At 33.0% G+C, this 23,110-nt stretch overlaps 1 protein-coding gene and 1 long non-coding RNA gene across 2 annotated transcripts; one reads left to right on the plus strand and one right to left on the minus strand.

The window, feature by feature from the left end:
* The first annotated feature begins 882 nt into the window (after window positions 1–882).
* On the plus strand, window positions 883–13,800 carry LOC113701971 (calcium-dependent protein kinase SK5-like). The gene is made up of 7 exons (XM_027222896.2): window positions 883–1,705; window positions 4,553–4,696; window positions 4,817–4,969; window positions 5,208–5,323; window positions 12,009–12,176; window positions 12,328–12,552; window positions 13,578–13,800. Exons 1-6 carry the CDS (start codon window positions 1,066–1,068, stop codon window positions 12,523–12,525), a joined length of 1,419 nt encoding a protein of 472 aa, XP_027078697.2. The 5' UTR covers window positions 883–1,065; the 3' UTR covers window positions 12,526–12,552; window positions 13,578–13,800.
* A 466-nt stretch (window positions 13,801–14,266) lies between these two features.
* LOC140011052 (uncharacterized) lies at window positions 14,267–15,134 on the minus strand. Its single transcript, XR_011818305.1, has 2 exons — window positions 14,938–15,134; window positions 14,267–14,706 (listed from the first exon to the last, which is right to left on the minus strand). It is a non-coding gene; the product is annotated as an uncharacterized lncRNA (long non-coding RNA).
* Between the last annotated feature and the right edge of the window lie 7,976 nt (window positions 15,135–23,110).

Raw genomic sequence — 23,110 nt, forward strand, 5'->3', positions numbered from 1 at the left:
AAGATGATAAAACCGTACAAAACCTGTAACTTTAACTAAGGAAACCGTCACAAAAGCTCACACTTCATATTCATTCAAGTATTTTCATTCATAGCAATATTCTGACCAAAAACTTATCTTTCAATTTAAAAGTAAACTCTCCTCAAGTTGCTGGTGATAAAACTCCTCCAAAGTCCCTTGATCTTATACTCCACTTGATGAGTCTTGACTTGAAACTGAAGAAGAAAGAAGTAAAATATGATTTGAGTTTGGAATAAGTGTTTTGTTTGGCACAGGGTTATCTCCCTTTTATCCTTTTTCAATTTCTACTTAAGCCCCTCGAGTCTTTCAAGTTTTCACAAGAGCCCAAAAACAGTTAATTGGTCAAATTTGATTATCAAATATTTGGTCATATGTTAAAGGAGCGAGTTATTAGAATAATATTGTGGCTAAATCGGATTCTACGATTCTCATACGAATCCTGCATAAAGATGAGGTTGTGCCGATGAAGCTTCGTTATACGGTTTGAGCAATTGGTGCAAATTTGGATTATGTTACCTCGTTTGTTCATCATTTCCAAGAAGCTAATGTGGCTTGGAACCATTTTTTTTCCTAATTTTTTTGAGTAAATGTGACTTGGAACTTTCAAAAGTCTATCAACTTATACTCTACTAGAAAGAAAAATCAACCACGTGATGATGGGGGAGCATTTTTGCTATAGTACATTTTTCCTCTCGTGGGACCATTTTTTTTTTTTTTTTTTCCAATTTATGCAACAAATCACATCTTAATTTTAAGACGCCAAAAAGATACTAAAATCAAAACTGAAAAACCGGAGGAAATATAGGAAGAGTAAATGTTGTTAAATGTCATAAAACTGGACCCAATCTCCTGCCCAAGTGATTAAGTCTACCTAGTCATCCATTTCCTAAAACCAGCCAAAAACCCAATAGGCAAAAGGCAAAAGCAAAAAGTCTTTGCTCACTTCTTTCTTCTTCTCCCCTTGCTTCTTCCTTCCTCCCTGAATAAAACTACTGCGATCTTTCCTTCCAAGATTCAGAGGAAAATAGATCACAATCAAGAATCATGTCTTCAGAGACAGCACCAGAATCCACAGCATCAGAAGAAGCCACCACCCAGAAACCACCATCAACCACTGCAGGAGCAGCACCACCACCACCATCATCGTCATCAGGTCCATCATTTTCATTGAAGCCCAGTTGGGTTCTCCCCTACAGAACCCAATCCCTCCAATCCATTTACAGTATAGGCAAGAAACTAGGCCAAGGCCAGTTTGGCACAACTCATTTGTGCACAGAGAAATCATCAGGTGTACTCTATGCCTGCAAGTCTATACCTAAGAAGAAACTCATCTGTAAAGAGGACTATGATGATGTCTGGAGGGAGATTCAGATAATGCACCATCTTTCTGAGCACCCGAATGTGGTCCGAATAAAGGGTACTTATGAGGATTTTCTTTGTGTTCATATAGTCATGGAGTTGTGTGCTGGTGGGGAGCTTTTTGATAGGATAGTGCAAAAGGGACATTATAGTGAAAGAGAGGCTGCAAAGCTGATCAAAACTATTGTTGGGGTTGTGGAGGCTTGCCATTCTTTGGGGGTTATGCATAGGGACCTTAAGCCTGAGAATTTCTTGTTTACCAGTGCTGATGAAGATGCAGCTCTAAAGGCCACTGATTTTGGCCTCTCTGTCTTCTACAAGCCAGGTTATTTTCTGAACAAAAACTTGAACTTGGTTGCCCTTATTCAGCTCTCGATTGATTTTTCTTCTGTAAATGTTGATCTGGAATGCCATTACCTTTTCTCTTGATTGAACTTAGTGACAACTTATTAGATCCTTTGGCATTTTTTTTCCTTTAGATTGATGGGGTTTCAGGGGGTTGGCACTTAAATTGGTGATTTGCAACATCCTGGCATCTTATTCTGCAGGTGGCAAATTTAAATCTCTTGTGTAATTTGGCTCTGTAGATAATTGGAATCTTCTTTTGTGTATGCATAAGATGGGAACATCCATTCTCCTATTCATTTGGCTGGTTTGAAAAAGGAAAAAAAAAGAAAAAAAAAAAGAGAGTGCCATTGAAAGATTTGAGGATTCTATATTTGTGAGCCAGGTTTTCTCTCTGAGTGTTTGGCTTGATTGTAGCATCTAGTTATTTGCAGGATAGCAGATGTTAATACGTGTCTGGTTATTAGCATGAAAATTCGGAAAGAGATTATATTTGTTTTGGAGAATGAGAAGCTTTCTTTTGACAGATCAATGTTGTAGCTGCCTGAGAAAGAAATTTCTTGTTTCTCTTTGTCATTTCAGTAGCATTTTCTTTGTATCTACCTGAACTTTACTCCTTCAATATGTGTCTTTTCAAAAGGAAATGATGGAATATGAAAGTTGGCCTAAGACAAGTAGTTTATCTGCAGGAGAGAGAGAGAGACTATTGGCACTATGAGGCTGTAGTCAGGAGAGTAAGTATTCTTCCAGGATAAGATTCTGCTGGACAGTGAGATTGGTAGTTGTTTTCATGATTTAAAATCATGTGACTTTATATTCTGCAAATACACAACTTCCCTGGAAATGGATAATCGTGAAATTATAAGATTTTGATTACAGCAGGAGGCGAAATCCAAAATTTTTGGATCATGTCTTTATTGAGGCTAGTTATCCCCGTATTCTGCAAGGAGGAACAAAATTTCAATGTCTTTAAGATATGCACTTTCTGTTCCCTGTAAAGTATACTTGTTCAAAGAAACTGCAAGTGTGTTTTCTATTGAATGTAAAACATAGTAGTCATGAATGGACTGACCAAGCAGATGATAAGGTGGCTAATTGCTACATCGATTAGATTTCAATCTGGGCTGATGTTATGCACCCCAGGAAAAGCTTGTAGAAGTTTATTACAAAGAGACAAAAAAGGAGAATCTGGGATAGAGAAAGGAACAACAGGCTAAAAAGAACGTATCTGTTAGCTGTAAAAAGCAAATGATGAAAAGCTTTCGGAGGCCACTATCCTTTTGCAAACAATTCGTCTTTTTTCAAAGCTGGAGTACTAGTTAAAGGATGATGTTGGCCTGCATTGCTTTTACATTTTGCATCTCGAAGAAACAGTTCAATTTCTTGATTGATTGTCTAAAACCCTTTAATTTTTAAGTGTTCAGGAATATTTGTACTTTGGGAATAGGTACCTTTGTAGATCCAGTGCATCCTATTTTTATTTGGGCTTTGTTGCATGCACACATCTCATTTTATGTAGTTTAGCAACATATTTGAACTATAAAAGTATAGGATTCATGATTGAATTTCTTTTCATTCTCTCTAGGTAATTGTTGATTTAAAACACCCTAATGTGAATATGTAAGTTGAGATTACCCATTCCAACAATATGAACCATAATTACTTAAATTACTGCCACATTGCAGACTAGCAGTTTAAACTTGAGAATTGTGGAAAACTAGGGAGCAAATTTACATGATATATGCCCTATGTAAAGATTGAGCACTGTACATAGTTTTTAAGTAGAAGTCCATAGGAATAACAACGATGACCTTAACATTGATTATAATGTAGATGATGGCAGTGTGGTGGTCATAGCTACACGATTTGCAATTTCAATTTTGCAAGTGTCACTTTTAAATGCACATGTCAGTCCAAAATCAAATACCCATTCTCCTACAATGATATTCATGGTATTTTTTAAAGAAAGCCTATTCATATATTTTCTGTCATGGATTGTTGTTCTGGTTTTCTGGAGTTTTGCAGTCCAGCTGCTATCTGCAGCTATAAGATAGATTGCTGATAGATTTCTTCTTTTATATTACTTCCACTTGAGATATGGCTCTCTGATGCTATTTCTAATGTATAACCAGAAAAAGCACATTATGAATTTTGGTAGATTTGTCAAAAGATTAATGTTTATGTTGGGTTTTTTGGTGGTTTTGTCAAAAGTCCAAGGTTTATGTTCAATTTCTTATACTCACTCTAGAGATGGGTTAATTAACGATCCATAGATATGATTCTGTAAATTTGGTAGCTTTATTTACAGGATTTAGATCCATCAAATTCCTGCTCAATTTTTTTTCAATATTCTAACTTTTAATTTGTTAACACCTAGGATACTTTTGTTCCTGAGAACTAGGCAGTTGGCCATTAACATCCTTACTACATATTTAAGGCTGACACCATGCCCTGTAAAGTGAGTATAAATCTGTGTATTAGCTGTATCATGGAAGCAAATTGTTTCAATGAATTAAATTGTTTGCTGAATGGGAAAAGGTGCACTCATTTGATTCAATTAGATACTGAAAGTTGCAGATGTTATTGTTTCTATTTCTCCAAGCTTTTGAGCCTTTTATAGTTATACTATCTTCATTCCACCATTTCTTTTTCTTGAAAAAAGGTGGCTTATTTAGCTTGTCTTTGCCCTGGAAAGTGTACATATTATGCGCATCTGTGTTCTTAATCCTGATAATGATGTTTCCAATTGTAAACCTGAAGTGGTCCAACAATATCTTTTTTTAGCTTGTCTATTCGTCATTAACAGTTTTTAGTTGCCATTTTCCAGGTGAAACATTTTGTGATGTAGTCGGGAGTCCTTACTATGTTGCACCAGAGGTTTTACGCAAGCATTATGGACCTGAATCGGATGTATGGAGTGCTGGAGTTATATTGTACATTTTACTTAGTGGTGTTCCACCTTTTTGGGCTGGTGAGTAAGTTTGTTGGTTCTCTTGTCTCTTCTTCAAAGAGGGCAACAATTTCTGTGTAAGAATATTCTCTTTTTCTGCTTCTAATCCTGATGCCTGTACTCTTTTGCTACTGCTTCTAGAAACTGAGATGGGGATCTTCCGCCAGATACTACAAGGAAAATTGGATTTTGAATCTGAACCGTGGCCTGGTATTTCCGACATTGCCAAGGATTTGATACGAAAAATGCTAGATAGAAATCCAAAGAGAAGGTTGACAGCCCATGAAGTTCTGTGTAAGTCAAATTTAGTATGCCGATTATTCAACGTGTCATTTTAAATTTTTTTTTGCATGAGACAGAGAGAGAGGGAGGGGGAGAGAGAGAGAGGGAGGGAGGGAGGGAGTTTTGCTGGAATGGAAGGTGCAAGTGTTTAATTACTTATTGTGCTACTTTTTTTTTTTTTTTGGGTTGTTGTCTTTTCCTCTCTCTTTATTAGATTACTTGATGAAAGGATTTTGCATTTCTGGTGTAGGTCATCCATGGATTATTGATGACAATATGGCCCCTGATAAACCTCTTGATTCTGCTGTACTGTCACGCCTCAAGCAGTTCTCTGCAATGAACAAACTCAAGAAGATGGCTTTGCGTGTAAGTTTTTGTTATAGAAAGAATCTATTATCCATGTGGAACATATTTGAATGCTTCTTTTCAATTAGAACGATTTTCGATATTTAACCATAAAATGGATATGCTGATGAACAAAATTACTAGGCTATAAAAGTTGTATCTCCTATTCTGGCTTGCAGTCTAATGTTTTCATATCCAATAGGAAATCATGCTAATAAAATAAAATAAATAAAGATTTGCACTTGTTGCTGTTCTTTTTTCTCTTGTGATTAGGAAATCATGCTAATAAAATAAAATAAATAAGGATTTACACTTGTTGCTGTTCTTTTTTCTCTTGTGGTAAAAATGTTGTGTGGTGGATGACTGTGGATATCTTGTGATGTAGTTTGCTTAGGCTGAAACTATTTCAATTAGACCACTAGTTCTTAGAGTCTGCATTTCATAGACTTGCCATTTGAACAAGAAGCTCAAGTCTCGACATGAAATGGCTGGGGTACGGGCACGGGTGTGGAATCCGGATGGGGTTCCAGTCAGATTCAGTTGGATATGTTGACTTCAGAAAGGGCTCCGTTCAACTTCACAAAGGTTGGGGCTTGCCTGTCGCTGGTGAAGAGTTGGTGCTGACCAGCCCACTCTCTGTAGCAATGGTGTTTCTGAGCTCCAACAGGAAAGAGCTAAAGAAGTAGTTGAAAGCAAAACTGGCTTGAGCTGAGAGAATGATGAGAAAAGTCAAGATAGAAATTTTTTTTTGAAAAAAAAAGTTGATGACTAGGGCAAAAATGAGCATGTTACTGGATAAAGTCATAAAAATAAGCAAAATAATTACTGGGTCTAATCTATTAAGCTAACTTGTTATAACATTTAAAACATCACATATTAGTTACTTGGCCCTCATATGAAAATCTAATGCTTTTGGTGAAATTATTAGAGCTCTTTCTACTACTGAAACAGTTCTGAAAGCTTAATATACTTAGACAAACTTATTTTCCATTAAATACCACTTCAAATATTGGGTATGAGTTTGAATGATATATATTTGTTCTAAAGATCATGGAACACATTTTTAATGTTTCAAACATGTAACAGATGCTGATATGTATATACAAATGTATGGACACAGTTATCTTCACATGTATATAAATATGTATAAATACATATGAGAACCTAATTTCCAATTCCTGTAACCAACTCTCTGCCTGTTCCTCTGTATCCTAACAATGATTCAATCCCTTAGACATACCTGTGTTTGACACCCATACTTGAGTCCATGCAACATTGCAAGTTTTCTTTGCCTTGGTTTTAACAAAATTTAAGAGGACCCATTCTATTTAGAATTTCAATAGAGTAGATAGAAAGCATATCTCCATTGTTTTAGATTTATCATATCAAATGCAATATATTTCCATTATTTTATTTCTATGATATCTAAATCTTTTAGTTTTTCCTAGCTTGGTTCTTATCTTAGCAAATAAATGCCTAAAATTGGAAGATTTATGCCGCCTATAATATTAAAGAATTTATGTTAAATACTTGAATTCCATCTGAATTGTTGAGTACAAGAGATTTAAAAATGATGGTTGTAAATTTTGGATGAACACTACAAAGTGGAATAAAACTGTGCTTTAATGTCCTTAATGGTTGACACTCTTGCAACATGAAACAGATACTTCAACAATTAGGCCAGCCATTTGACACCTAATTGTTTAGTAATTAAAATTGTTGTATAACTTAACTAGTATGAGAGTCTATTCTACTATTGGGTAGGCTGGGCAAAGAGAAAGTAGACAGATACAAACTTTTGCTCCTTTAGGCATATAGTGCAATCTCTAACACTTGTTAATTCCATATTTGAATTTTATATCAATTAATGTACTTTGTTTTATATTGTACTTATAAATGGTTGAGTTCATAAAACATTGTGATGGTTAATATTTTTGGGTACAAGAACAATAGTTTCATAAAATTCAATAATCTGATTCTTCTATCATTTAAGAAAGCAGTATCTGTAACGTACTAAAGAGATAGCTTGTTATAAGGAGAACTTAGTGAACTAGAAATGATATTTTTGGCTGAATACAGTAAGCGATGATGGACAAATATCACCATTAAATAGTTGCTTTTCGACTTGGTTTTTGTGATTAATCTCTTGATGCCATTTTAGCTCTAGCATTCTTTATTGTATTTATACTTAAAAGTGCATCCTGGGGGTGAGAATGAAGTAGCTATATGATGCCCAAGGATAATGCTGGTAAATGCTAATTGAAGCCTGTTTTATTTGTCTTCTTCTTCCTTTTTGTTTTGGTTATTAGTTTGTTTCTCCCTTAAGCAGTGAATGAGACATGTTGCTTAGGATCACATATTTTATTCTCCTTCATCAATGTATTTGCTTGTGTACCTTTAAGAGTATAAGCTTTCTTCCAGTGCACAAACTTTGTTAGACAGTGAAGTAGAAATGCATGGCGTGATAGGTAGTTCAATAATCTACGGCAGGCCAGTTCTTACAGTTCAACATGTATTGCCTGTAAATTGCTCGAATTTTACTTAACATGTATCATTTAATTAGTCATAGCACCAAAGTAGCCATTTTTTCTTATAACTGAATCCTTGTCTAAAACTTTTGTCTCACAGTTTCAAAGGTGGTAAATTCTGCGACTTGAAATGTTAAGGATAGTATTGGAAATTGCAAAGTCAATTCTCTCTAGGAAAGCAACATGGTTGAGCAATATCAGTTGTGCGCAAATTAATTTATGTGGATTCTTTATGGTGGAACTGGATTGTACAGAAAAGCTGACATAACATAGAAATAAAGTTTCTCTTAGGTGCTTCTTTTCCATTTTTTCCTGCCACTTTATTCTCCATTTTCTATTTCTATTCTGGGAAATGGAGAGCAGTGGGTATAGGTTTTGAGAAGGTATGGCAACAAGTCATAATATTGGTTGATACCCTGGGTCCTAGTTAGAGGATTATCTATCTTGTTCAGTTTCAAATCTTTACTAGTCCTCCATGCATGAATACTGTGGAATAGCAAGAGGGGGACAACAGAACCTGCTGCCGTATAGTTTCCTTTTCTTCTTCTTTTTTTTTTTTAAATTAAAAGTGAGAGAGTAAATTGCATTACTCAGGACAACCATATTATCATCTTGTGATATTGTCAGAGGACATAAAGACAACATTCTACATTAGGGTGTGACTGGTTTATGCAGATCTTCTCGAGGTTGTGCTACTAAAATTCCTGCATGGAATTTTTTTTTTTTTGAAGAGTTCTTTTTTGTTTAACTTGTCATATAGGTCCTGGGTCGCAAAATTTTAAGTTTCAATTCAAGATGCCCCTTGGTGCTGCTCAATTTCTGAGAGTCAGTATATCTATTGTATCCTTTTTTGGTAAAGGCCCCAAAGTTTGGCATGTTTTGCACTATAGTCCCTAATGTTAATTTGTGGTAAACTTTACCTGCTTGTCTAACATTTCTAAGTAGCAGTATCATTTTTATAGTTCAAAATACAAATAGTCCTGAATTGTCTGGTTCCTAAGTCCATGGTATTTTCCGATATTTTTTTTCCAAACCTCTCTTGTTTCTTGATCCTTAACACCAGAGACCACCAACCACCAAGGATTACAAACCAAGCACCTTCCCTAAATCCCAAGCACATAACTTCCCTCATTGCAAAAGTCCTCGTTCTATTTCTCTCCCAATAAAGATGTGGATGAATCAGTAGCAAATCATTTTGGCCTTCATCAATTGCTTGGAGCCATTGACCCTCTCAAGAAGCAAACTAATGCTTTATATTTTTTCCAAATAAATTGAAATTTATCTGTTGCCTTGAAAAGAAACTTGAAAATCTAATGGTTTTGGTGCAGCTTCAGTTAATCTATTTAATCATTGATTCAAAGATTGTACAATGGAGTGTTACAAAACATCTCTCTGAATTTGCAGCCCTGGGTAGCTCACAGATGGAATTTTTATTGAAATTCTTCTAGTTTGATTTTCATTGTTTTTATGTTTGTGATTCTGTCTCTGCGGGTGTGTGTTTGTGGTGCTTACATGGACAAGAAGTGGGGTGGCGGAGATACAGCAATTCTCTAGTTCTATCCCTTTGCTCCATCTACCTGATTTGCTCTCTGTCTAAATGATGGTTTTGGCAATTTTGTTTCCTTAGTTTTGGGCATTCCTGTTAATGGGAAGAGTGTGGTGGTACAGCAGCAGTGGAGTATTAACATGTAGAGGAGAGTGGCTTTAAAAGAGCTGCTCATGTAGGGACTGCTTGTCTATGATGGAGGTGGGGTATTGCTCTGTGAAGGGAAAGAACAAGAAATAGTGCACAAGAGTATGAGCATAGACTACACTGTTTGGGTTAGAGGTGTCAAAATGGATATATGGATTATAATTGGTTTCACATAAATGGATTATGGATTAAATGGTCTAATCCATTTAAATCCATTTAGTAAATGGTTGTATGTGGATTGGATCCAAATGGATGATGGATATCCAATTATCCATTTAAAATCCATTTAGCTATCAAATAGGAAATTCCTTCCTTTATCTTTTTTGTTCATTTTCCTTGTCTTTTTTCTTCTTTCTATTTCTTATCTGTCTTCTTCTCCGTTTGCTGAAGAAAATGGATTAAAGCTCGCAAAGTATCTAATCCTCAAATCTGAACAAAATTCTACAATCTCACACTAGTTGTAGAATATCCGGGTCGTATGATTCATTTTCATACATTTCGACCCGTTGGCCAACATTTCCATACTACCTTTAACATCATCAAAAACCAGGGGTTGCTTTCGTTTATGGTATACTAATAACCAGCATCTCAAAACTCTGGCTAAATCAAGTGCTCTAATTGAAGGATTAAATAGAACGTCACTTAGACAATTTAGGGCTTTGTCTTACCAGTTACCAAAAATTCAGAAAAAAAGAGAAATTAGGGCATCATTAGTTTATCCATGGCAGCGACTGGGGTATTATGGATGATTCAAATACGATGCAGATGGATGTGGGATTAAATGGCTTAGAGATGAGAAGAGTCACGATCACCAGTCCATGAGCGGAGATTGGAATAAGAAGAAGAATTAAAAGCACTGGCTTTATTGTCTTAAGGGGCTTGTGGAGGAAGAATATCCACAATTGGCTTTATTGGTTAAGGAATCGATTTATAATTTTATAGCGAAGAAAATGATGCCTTCAAGGACATTGCTTCAATTCTGAATGGGTATTCGCTTCGATTAATCTCTAATAGTCTGAACAGTCTCATTCTCTCACCTCCTTTTTGTCTCTGTGGTTTCCCTTGTTTGAATCTCGAAAGGACTGAGGAGCTGAGGAACTTCATAACTTGTTGGTTTGGAACTTCAGAGTCAGAGGGTTTGACATTTTTTTTTTTTTTGAAGTAATTGGTTTTATATGGTTTATAGGGATAATCCATTTAAAACCATTAAGTTAAGTGGATTTAATTGGTCAAACCATTTAAAGCTGCCACTGGAAATTGGCAATCCAAATCCATTTAATTAAGGGTCAACTGGATGGATAAATGGATTCTGATCCAGATTGCAGCCTCTAGTTTGGGTACTTAGGCTGTGTACATTTTGGGCCCTTTGATTACTTTGGCAGAACGATTCCCTCGACTCCCTAGACATAAAAACTAAACCTTATGGACTAAGGAGGAGAACCTGTTAAATGCTAAGGGGGTTCTAAATAATAAATTCTTTGTCAATTTTGTTTATATTTTCTGCCTTATTATTCAGTCTAGAACTTCTCGAGCCTATCGTCTTTGGAGAGAAGAATAAGAAAATGAAATGTAGCATTTTTCTCATGTTTGGGAGTTTGAAGTGAAGAGAAATGGAGGGAAATCATCGTTTAATAGTTGGAAGAGTTCTCTTTCTAACTTTTGGAAAGCCATTTCTTTCTTGAACTTTTGAGCAATATTTCTCTTCTTTTGTCTCATAAGCTTTCTCTTCTCTTTTTTTCATCCCTTATCTTCCAAACTAGGCCTTAGTGTTCCTTTTAAAACAAGATAAGGGAAATTGCTGATGGCCTACTTATGTTAAACATGTCTATTATGGAGAGTTTATACTGTCATTGCTATCATATTTTTCTTAACTGGTTCTTTATTTGGGAGTCTGTTCCCTATATGTGTTCTTTAAATGTGAAAGACAAAAGTTTATTAACTGAAGGAGCATAAGTACAAATCAGAGGAGGGCTGGTCCTTAAAATTAAGGAACTAAATAATAGGAAGGCAATGCTGTCCAATTTCTTGTATATCTATCAAGAAAGTATGGTAAAAACAGCCTGTACTGAGATCCATATTGAAGAAAGTAACTTTCTGCCACAAAAATCTATGGAAATTAACGACAAAAGTTTATTAACTGAAGGAGCATAAGTACAAATCAGAGGAGGGCTGGTCCTTAAAATTAAGGAACTAAATAATAGGAAGGCAATGCTGTCCAATTTCTTGTATATCTATCAAGAAAGTATGGTAAAAACAGCCTGTACTGAGATCCATATTGAAGAAAGTAACTTTCTGCCACAAAAATCTATGGAAATTAACTTTTCTCATCATTCACCAAGTCTATTTTAAACAAACTAGGTCTCCTTTTGTATGCTGCTGGTTAGGTAGTACCATGCTGCAAGCACTGTACTGCAACTTGTGCTCAATTTTACATGAAGCCAGACCCATACACGTTTAGCCATATACTTATTCATTTTCTTTGCAGGTAATTGCTGAGAGGCTATCAGAAGAAGAAATTGGTGGCCTTAAGGAGTTATTTAGAATGATAGATACAGACAATAGTGGGACAATAACCTTTGATGAACTGAAAGAGGGTTTAAGGCGAGTAGGTTCTGAACTCATGGAGTCTGAGATCAAGGATCTTATGGAAGCAGTAAGATTGCCTTTTAAACCTCATTTAGTTTCTGTTCTCTAACAAACATATGTGGGTATTTATTTATTTATCCCACTTTACTCATAAATTTTTTTTTGAGAAGTGTTACTTGGTAGCAAGTGATAAATAATTTTCTGGGTGTCTTTGATAGGCAGATATTGACAATAGTGGAACAATAGATTATGGTGAGTTTCTTGCTGCTACTGTGCACTTAAACAAGTTAGAGAGAGAGGAGAATCTAGTATCAGCGTTCTCTTTCTTTGACAAAGATGGAAGTGGTTACATAACCATTGATGAGCTCCAACAGGCTTGCAAGGAATTTGGTTTAAGTGAACTCCACCTCGACTAGATGATCAAAGAAATTGATCAAGATAATGTAAGTTTCCTTCCTCTTTCTTTTGTGATGTTAATTTTGGCCTTAGAGAGGCAAAAAAATGGAGATCGCTTGTTTATGTTTTGGTGGTTGGACAAGAGATTTATTGGTCCATATGAGGCTTGTCACTTGGCATGAAAATATTGTTTTGATTCCACTTTTGCTGCAGCCTAAATTTGCTGTTTGCAGTTTTGCAATCACCTGCTTGAAGTAATGAACACAAAAGTATTTTGAGTAGAGATAAAACATTGGGTTATTGACACACATGGCTGGACCCTCTGCTTGAAATCTGAAACGTGGATGTAAGTTGAATTTGGATTTCGGCATTGCTTCACATTTAGTGGAGCTGTGATCCATGAGGTGCCACTAAATGAAGTTGGAGCCACATCAATCAGTGTAGCCTCCCTCAGCACCTAATGTTTTCTTCTTGTGTGTTATGTTGAATACTTTAGCTGGTAAGGCACATGGTAAAAGGAGTTTCAGATCAATTTTGAGGGAAATTCAACCATCCCTTTTAGGTATCATGCCTATTATTCTAATCCAATAAACTCTTGCCACATCATAAAATAATTTAAACTCTTAAAATCATCTAAGTGTTGATATCTCTTTTTAACACATTGAACGATGAATTGATATTCACACCCAAAAGGTACTACAGAACTCCCTCTATTTTGTATCACCTAATAATGTTTATGAAAATTGAACATCCTATATATCAGCTCCAGAGACCCTGAATATAAAATAAATTTGTCTTCCATCATCGAAGTCCCAATTTAAATGAAAATTGAGCTCGGCGTCTTTTTTTGGGTAACATTCTTGATTGTATCTTGTATTTATTGCCACTTGCTACAGTCCTTAAAGTTGGGATCCCAAGCTTTTATAGAGTTTAGGGAGTTAGATATTTATGACGCTCTTAGGCTTCTGCTACTTCAAAACACCTCTATTCTTGATCTATTTACCTGAAGATACAGGTATTATGCTTCTATGTTTGGTGTTCACATCCTGAGATTTGCTTTTCCAAATGTCAGGATGGACAGATTGACTATGGAGAATTTGCTGCAATGATGAGGAAAGGAAACGGTGGAGTTGGCAGGAGGACCATGAGGAATACTTTGAAGCTGGGAGAAGCCTTGGGAGTTTATCAAAACAGCGAATAAATTATGTGAAGCTCATCTGTATCAACTTTTCTGATTTTGTTTTTGCTATGATGAGCCTGTCTTTTGTCGCTGATAACTGTATAAGGTTTAGGATACTTTCCTTTCCCTTCCTGCCTCTCTGATGGCTGATCCTCCTGAAAATAGGCACAGCACTTTTGATATCTGTAACCGGACTTGATCAATATTTTTTTGTCTACTGGAAAGTACTAACCCCCTCCCTAGTTTAATCTGATAATCGTTTAACGTTCTCTCGTTTAACGCTCTCTCTCTCTCTCTCTCCTCCAATATGGATGAGATGACACGGAAATCTAAGTAGAGAATTGATAGCTATCATTGGAGGCTATTAAGGGCCAAGATTGGGTTATATCTCCATGCTAATCTTTAAAACGCTAGGAGGAATGAATTGCGCGTTGTACGGTGACAATTTACCATGGATGCCCATAAAGAATTTGTAGTGTGTATATAATTTGAAAAATAAAAAGGAAATTGACTTCATTAGGTAACATAAACCATTTACTAATGCACATCAATAAGATTAATCATCACATGAGGCATTTCAATAACTAATATCGAGTCTCAAATCATCACAAACTTGTCAAGGAAATCTAGATACCTATAGCAGGAGCAAACTTGCACCCCTCTCACATAGGTAGTATGTACAGTTTGTCCAAATGGTAATCGAAAAAAAGATTATTACATTACATTCCACTATTTTGACACTTGGTATAACTATTAAATGCAACAGAAATTCACTTCACTAAGCATAAACAGCCATGAGTTTACTCACTAGTTGCAATCAGTAGTACAAATTGAGCCAAATTGCACTTGAGCCTAGGTTCTAAGTACCTTAGAAGTCCCATAAATTGATAAATCTACACCATGAGCTTTCTATTGAATCGAAAATAAACTATTCACCAAAAAAAAGTTGATTAGTAAAAAATAGAAAATTTAACCTCCATCATAAAGAAGTCTACCATGCCTAACTCCAATAGCAAAGCAGCTACAATAAAAAAAAGAAATTCAATAAATAATAACAATTTAATCAGAATTAAGCTGATAAATAAAATACCTCAAAAAATCGAAAAAATATTCTAATCCAAAGAAGAGAAAAGAAAAAGAAAAGTATCTTGTAAAACAAAGATCCACATCTAAAAAAGACTTGTTCTTTGTTATTGGTATTCTTAGTATTGTTGATTAATTTAACAGAAAGAGAGATAGAGCGAGAAAGAACCCGAGAGAACTAAGAAGAGACAGCCGCGAAGGGAGGTGAGATGAAGCAGGGGATTTGAGGAGTGAAACCTCCACGACACTTGTTCTCAAACAGCAGATTTCATTGAAATCTATGGTGGTTGCATAATATGAAAATTTTAGAAAGGAGAGGAGGAAGCAGGAAAAGAAACGGTGGTAGTTTGTGAAAAAAACACGAGTTGTTCAACACTAGTCACTCCAAAGCAGCGAAGCTCGCACTATAGCACGCACAAAATAGCGCGCATAATGAATATCACATGGGAGGCACATGCATGTGACGATGACGAAAATTGTGATTAGTAACTCTCTTTGGCTCTTAGTGCTGTTAGTCGAACTGGGTAGTTGGCGAGCCGAACATGACCTGGCTCGTTAAGGGCTCGACTCGGCTCGTTAAAGGCTTGACTCGGCTCAACTCGGCTTTGTTTTTCTCAGTAAACGAGTCGAGTTCGAGTTGTATATGTATTTGTTTATGAAACGAGCCGAGCTTAACCGTAAAGTAGTTATAGTGCTGTCAAAGTAGTTACAATAACTAACAACCCGTAACAGATTTAGCCCATCAGTTGAGTTAGCATTCTCTAAGCCGGTAGGGGTGTGCATTCAGTACAAATTCGGTTATTCAGTTATTTGAATTCAAAATTTTCGATTATTTTACTTGTAAAACTCTAAACCACTTTCAATTTTGAATTGGGAATAACCGAATGAATTCGGTTACCGAATTGAATTCAGAAACGGACATGAAATTGGTTATAACCGATTTGGATAGTAATTTTCACATAATTAAAATAAGACTCACTTGTGTAGTTGGTGTAGTTGTGTACACTTAGTCACTTATAATTTACTAATTATGTGTTGCATTACGCTTACATTTATTCTTATTTTTTATATAGCTTAAGTGCTTAATTTGCAAATAACTTGATTGTTTTCAATGGTGAATGCTAATACACTAATATGTTGACATGTAATTCATATACATTTGCTTAGACTGCTTCATCATAGCGTTTAGTTGTCTACATTTAAACAAGATTAGTGATTAGAGAATATTAATTCACATATTATATATGTAATTTAATTTTAGAGTATACTAATATTTGCAAGTTAAAAGTTACACATTCAAATATTTAATAATCCAAACATGAATGATGAACCAATGTCTAAATTCTAATTATTAATCATGCGTAATATTTAGTACTATACTTATACTTTTATCTAATTCTAGTTATATATAAAAGGATAAGTATTATAGTTATGTATTATTGTATATTTGTATTATTATAATCATAAAACAAATACTAAAACAGTATATCGTATATCATTATATTTTTTTATTATTATATGTACATGATAATACTATCTGCTATCTATTATTAGCCTTTACCTATATAATGTATTAATACTATATAGCATTTACCTATATATTGTATAATTTTATAAACTAATTTGGTATTCGAATGCGTTAATATGGTACCCTATTTCATTTTATCAAATTTGAATTCAAAATCGGTTATTACCGAACTGAAAATCTCATTACCTATTTCATACCATATTAGAATTCGGTGAATTTGGTAAATACCGCTTTTGTACCAAATTACCGAATACCCGATTTTAAATTACCAAATTGAATTTGAAATCGAGTACGAATTTGATACATATTGAATTTACTCACACCTATAAGCTGGTAGCTTCCTATCCTTGAGATCGTGACCTTGGCAGTGACTGATGATCACAAAATTTGATTGTGTATCAGATGGGAAGGCTGAAAACCACGTCTACGCAAATATACTAGATGATCAAGAAGGAGAGGATTCTCTACTAGCCTTTAATATAAGTCAGGAGAAATTTCAGCTGAGCTGGCATTCTCTGAGTTGGCAGCTTCCTGTCCTTGTGATCGTGACCTTGGCAATGACTGATGATCATAGAATTTGGTTGTCTATCAGATGGGAAGGCTGAAAACGATGTCTACGCAAATATACTAGACGATGGAAACCTTTATGGTAGGAAGCCCTTTGACCGCTCCTACCGTAGGAAGCCATGCAGAGCTGGACACGTGTATTTGGTCCAAAAACACCAAACAGAGCCATCATGTGGCAGTGGTAACACGCATGGAGAAGGAAGGAACGAACGCTGATGCCCAACCAATAAACTACTAGCTATTTATGAGCATTTTACTTTGAATCAATTAATTTATATTAAATACATAAATGTTTATAAGTGAAATTCAAAAAGTGTTACACTAATATTATTACGAAAGGGAAACTAGTAGGTTTTGTATTTAACATAAATTAAATACGTGAAAGTAAAAAAAGAAATTACCCACTTTTTACTAGCTCTTTACGTGTTTCTTTTATTATATGAACAAATTACTAGATATTTATAGGTATTTTACTGTGAATCATATAATTTATATTAAATACATAAATGTTTGTAAGTAAAATTTAAAAAGTGATATACTAATTTTTTTTACGAAAGGAAAACTAGTAGGTTTTGTATTTAACATAAATTAAATACGTGAAAGTAATAAAAAAAAAATTACCCACTTTTTACTCGCTCTTTACGGGTTTCTTTTATTATATGAATAAAGTACTAGCTATTTATAGGCATTTTAGTCTAAATCATATAATTTATGTTAAATACATAAATGTTTGTAAGTAAAATTTATGTCAAAGGGCTTCCCAGCAATTATTTCATTCTTTCCCCACCGCTTTATTACATTCAACAAAATTCTAAAAGTACTATTTAGTGCACCTAATATACCAAAAAATGTAGTAAAATTAATAACAACATACCAACAATAAATACCCATGACTTAAATATACTAAGCAATCATAAAAATTATTAGGGTTATATAATTACTGTAGAAGTTGGTGACAAACAACGTGCAACCTACATTCCATTCAAACTAACGATAGTACGCAAAAAAAAAAAGACTAATTAATGAAAAGACGATCTCGAAAAATTTTTAAATTCACAGTCACAATATGTAAGTTCATGATAAATACAAAAAAGTTGGCAGCATAATTTTTTCCCCGAAAGCATATCATTTACAATTTCTTTAATTTCATGTTCACACTATTAGCTGGTTCATTTTTGTAAATGTAATACAATTACAACTAAAAAAATTATGTTTCCCTAATGATATTATCAATTATATACATATGGTATTATACATTATATAATACACATAGCTAATAAGATCATTATTGTAAGTTTGTAACTAATCAAATTAAATATTATATGTAATTAGATAAAAATATACAAATATTATAATATAAATAAAAGCATATAATAATATACTGTATATCAATATTCTTTATAATTATACATTATATAATTATAATGTATATTATCTATTAGATATTATTGTATATTATTATATTCATAATAATAAATATAATTGTAATTATATTTTATATTACTATTATATACACTTATATATTATAATTACGCGAACTTATAAATAATTGTAATGACAAATAAATAATACAAATATATTACTATATAATTGTAATAAATTATATCATATATTATGTAAATACACGGTTGTCAATTAATTAAATAATTATAATATATATTTATACAATATATTATACATGTGCATATAATCATTATAAATACAAATATAACTATTTTTGTTATTGTAAATATATTTTAATGATTATAAATATATTATATAATTATACTAATATCATATAATTATATATAATATTTTAATTAGAATATACATATCATATATAATTATATATAATATTTTAATTAGAATATACATATCATATATAATTATATAATTTTTGTAGCGGATGGTTGGACAATTACTAGGGAATCAGTCCAGGTAGGCTTGCAGAGCATGACACGTGGTCAAGAAGGCCTTTATGCTGACGGAGACGTTTTGTTGAAGTGAAAATGCGCGTGGACTAATATAACCAAAATGCCGTGTCCGGATGGTTAAAGTGCAAACGCGTGTGGGCAGATGGAACCAGAATATCGTGTCCGGATGCAGATCATCTAATTACCAAGGAATACCGTACGTTGTTGACCGCTTAGGATAGTAGAGGAAGGGATAATTGCAGGATTGAACCAGAGGTACACAACATTTGCAAATTAAGCCGTAACGAATGGAAATATGCGACAACTGACTGTAAATGTAATTGTGTGTTAAGAAAGAACGGAATTTACAACTTGATGATAATTTCAAATTTTCCACGTGCGGTGGAGAAGAAGTGGGAAGAGCAAAAAACGGGAGGTGAATGTACTGGTTGGGCATCAAATTAAAATAGAAAATGATTCACACATATGTATAATATGTATGTTTAGTACCCAAATGTTCAACATAAGCATCCGATTCAGCTTTCGGTTGTCTGTTCTTCATTCAAATCAATTTTGTAACAGATTTGAAAACATCAAAATATCATTAATGGCTTTTGATTTGCATCGACACTGAATATATGAAATTGAAGCCGAGGTATACTTTGTAAAAGTACGTAGTTGCAATTGTCGTATTGGAAAAATAGGAAAGAAATGTTGTTTGACTACAGTTAAGTATCAAAAATTGTATTTGCTACTAACATCACCGTCCATAAAATTAACAAGCACATTTCATGGACTGATGCTCAGGAAACCGCGTACGAATTCAGTTACTGTTGTACTAATTTGTCGAAAAGTGAGCATGACAATGTAATGTGGTGTTTCTGAATAGGGTTTGGGAAGGGAGAATTGGAATAATTATGATAGTGATGCATGTGTTAATTAAAATATTTAAGTACTAATTATATTTTTATTACAATATTAGTATAGTTATATAATATATTTATAATCATTATAATATTTTCATAATAACAAATATAGTTATGTTTGTATTTATAATTATAATTTACACATGTATAATATATTGTATAAATATATAGTATAATCATTTCATTAATAGAGGGCCGTATATTTACGAAACATATGTGTTATAAATTGATTAAATTTATATACTAATATATTTATATTACTTATAAATATATTTATAAATGTATATTAGATGTTCATGTTATTATAATATTTGTGTATAGTATATTAATATATAGTTATATTAATATTACAAAATTTTTATAATTTTTTTATCATATATAATATTTAATTTGATTAGTTACAAACTTAGAATAATGATATTATTAGCTATGTGTAATATATAATGTGCAGGGATGTAGGTAATTTAATTGATAATATGAATTGTAGTATTAAGTATACATGCTTATTAATAAAAATTATGAATTAGTTATACTAAATTTAATAATACATTTGTACTAATACATTTAGTAATACAGTTATACTAATATAGTATACACATATTTAATTTATGTTAAATACAAAACCTACTAGTTTTCCTTTCGTAAAAATATTAGTATACCACTTTTTAAATTTTACTTACAAATATTTATGTATTTAACATAAATTATATGATTCAGAATAAAATGTTTATAAATAGCTAGTACTTTATTCATATAATAGAAGAAACCCGTAAAGAGCTAGTAAAAAGTGGGTAATTTCTTTTTTTACTTTCACGTATTTATTTAATTTATGTTAAAGACAAAACCTACTAGTTTTCCTTTTGTAAAAATATTAGTATATCACTTTTTAAATTTTACTTACAAACATTTATGTATTTAACATAAATTATATGATTCAGAGTAAAATGTCTATAAATAGTTAGTACTTTATTCATTTAATAGAAGAAACCCGTAAAGAGCTAGTAAAAAGTGGGTAATTTCTTTTTTTACTTTCACTTATTTAATTTATATTAAATACAAAACCTACTAATTTTCCTTTCGTAATAATATTAGCGTAACACTTTTTGAATTTCACTTATAAACATTTATGTATTTAATATAAATTAATTGATTCAAAGTAAAATGCTCATAAATAGCTAGTAGTTTATTGGTTGGGCATCAACGCTCGTTCCTTCCTTCTCCACGTGCGTTACCACTGCCACATGACGGCTCCGTTTGGTGCTTTTGGACCAAATACACGTGTCCAGCTCTGCATGGCTTCCTATGGTAGGATCGGTCAAAGGGCTTCCTACCATAAAGGTTTCATACTAGATGATCAAGAAGGAGAAGATTCTCTACTAGCCTTTAATATAAGTCCGGAGAAATTTCAACTTTTGCCTCTTCCCAATGGAGTCAATAATGTATATTTTGCAGGTGAGGTAAGGGGGCGCTTTGCTGTGATTGGGACTGGTGAAAAAAGATATGGATACTAGAAGAAGATTTTAATGATGGAAGGTGGAGATTTGAGAAATTATTGTTGCCAAAATTTTGGTATAAAGATCCAAAGGATTGCTAGCGGCGAAGATAGGTCTGTCCTATCAGTTCAAATCCAAGTGGTGAGATTTTATTTGAAGATTATGATGATAATTATAGAAACTCGAAATCCTCAAAGTGCAGTATTTTTTTTGTACAATATGGAGCACAGAGATGTAAGGATAATCACAGAATTATCAAGGTTTATGAATGACTACGATGACATCTTCCTTAATCTTGCAGAAACTATACACCCATTAAAATAGGTGTAGTTGTTAGCTTGTTTCATTTTGAAAGTTGTAGGAAGGCCTTGATTGTAATTTTTTGCAAGGGAATAAAGATTTTGCTACCCTGTTAAAAAAAAAAAAAAAGGGACGGCTTGGAAGAAGTAAATGTAAATAAGAGGTCTCGGATTTAACTCCTCCCACTTATATTAAAAAATAAAAAAAAGAAGGGCTTGATTAGATTAGATTAGGACATGTTAACTTCTAGGGAAAATCGTTCAAAACGTCCTTTACATTTTATAAAATAACTTTTTTTGTCCCTAACTTTTAAAAGAGTAATTTTACATCCTTTACAAATTCACGTTGGTCAATTTTGATTCTTACTTAGGTTTCCAACTAATTTTTTGTCAGAATCCATCACGTGCCTCGCATGTAATTATTTTGAGGGATAAAATTATCAAATCAAATTTTACATAATCTGATCCATAATCCCTCACATTTCACAAAATGAATTTTTTCATCCCTCATTAACCATGTGTATGACTAGCTTTTTTTTTTAAACCCAAATATATATATATCTATTTGATTTTATTTGAATAGTACGAATAGTATATAATATATGTCAATTTAATTTAACCTATAAACACTACAAGAAAAATGTCCTATTATGACATACCTATAAGGACACTTTTTTGTAAGTGTCATTTTACATGTTTTATGAAGACATAAAAAAGTGAGTGTCATAATAAAATAACATGAACCAAATACCGTTGCACTTTGTTTTATATTTTTCTAAAGGGATAATTTCAGAAACCTCCCCTGAGGTTTCTGACAATTTCACTGACCTCCCCTGAGGTTTCCACAATTACACTGACCTCCCCTGGCAGAACTTGGGACCCAATTGTTGACATCATATAATGCAAAATTACTATTATACCCAAGACATTTTGTGTTTTGGATAGTATTGGATTGCATTTCTATTTATTTAATGTATGGTTATGAAATTTGTAATGATATTACTCTTGGATTGCAGCTTTGGTTTGCACCTTATTACTGTTAAGGTTTTATAAATGACTGTTTTAGTTCTTGGATTTCACCTTACCTCCAAAATTTGGGAATTTACCCAAATTTTCCATTTTCTAATATTCCTACAAATATGCAAAATTATGCATATCCCTCAAATCTACCCAATATTAATGTTTTGTTAAACTCTAAATAACAAAAATATGAAATATATTATTTAAATATATTTTAGTTACACACAAGTTGGATGGGTAACTAGTGTGTCAGAGAGTTGCCATAATCTCCTTAAACCCGCATGCGGGTTTAAAGAGTATTCGGATATTCTCATATGCACCTATGCAAATCGAACCAACCGGATATCTTATCCGTATCCCATTTTTTTAAATAAAAATCTTATAAATTTGAAAAATAAAATCAAATTTAGATGTATTAGGGTTTTAAAAATATTATATAAGTGATAAAAATTTTATAAATTGTAAAAATAAAATCAAATTTAAATAATTAAATGTTATATTTGGATAAGAAATAATACAATAATCATAATAATGATAATACAATAATATTGATGTAATAAAACTGCCATTAATTTAAATATTTACTTATAATGCCCAAAGAGCCTAATTACCAATTT

Source organism: Coffea arabica, chromosome 7e (genome assembly GCF_036785885.1).
Source record: "Coffea arabica cultivar ET-39 chromosome 7e, Coffea Arabica ET-39 HiFi, whole genome shotgun sequence".
Classification (NCBI taxonomy): Eukaryota; Viridiplantae; Streptophyta; class Magnoliopsida; order Gentianales; family Rubiaceae; genus Coffea; species Coffea arabica.

Coding starts and splice junctions, on each gene's coding strand:
- LOC113701971 (XM_027222896.2), top strand. CDS start 1,066: ATGTCTTCAGAGACAGCACCAGAATCCACAGCATCAGAAGAAGCCACC. Junction 4,970..5,207: donor GACAGCCCATGAAGTTCTGT/GTAAGTCAAATT, acceptor TTTCTGGTGTAG/GTCATCCATGGATTATTGAT. Junction 12,177..12,327: donor TCAAGGATCTTATGGAAGCA/GTAAGATTGCCT, acceptor TGTCTTTGATAG/GCAGATATTGACAATAGTGG.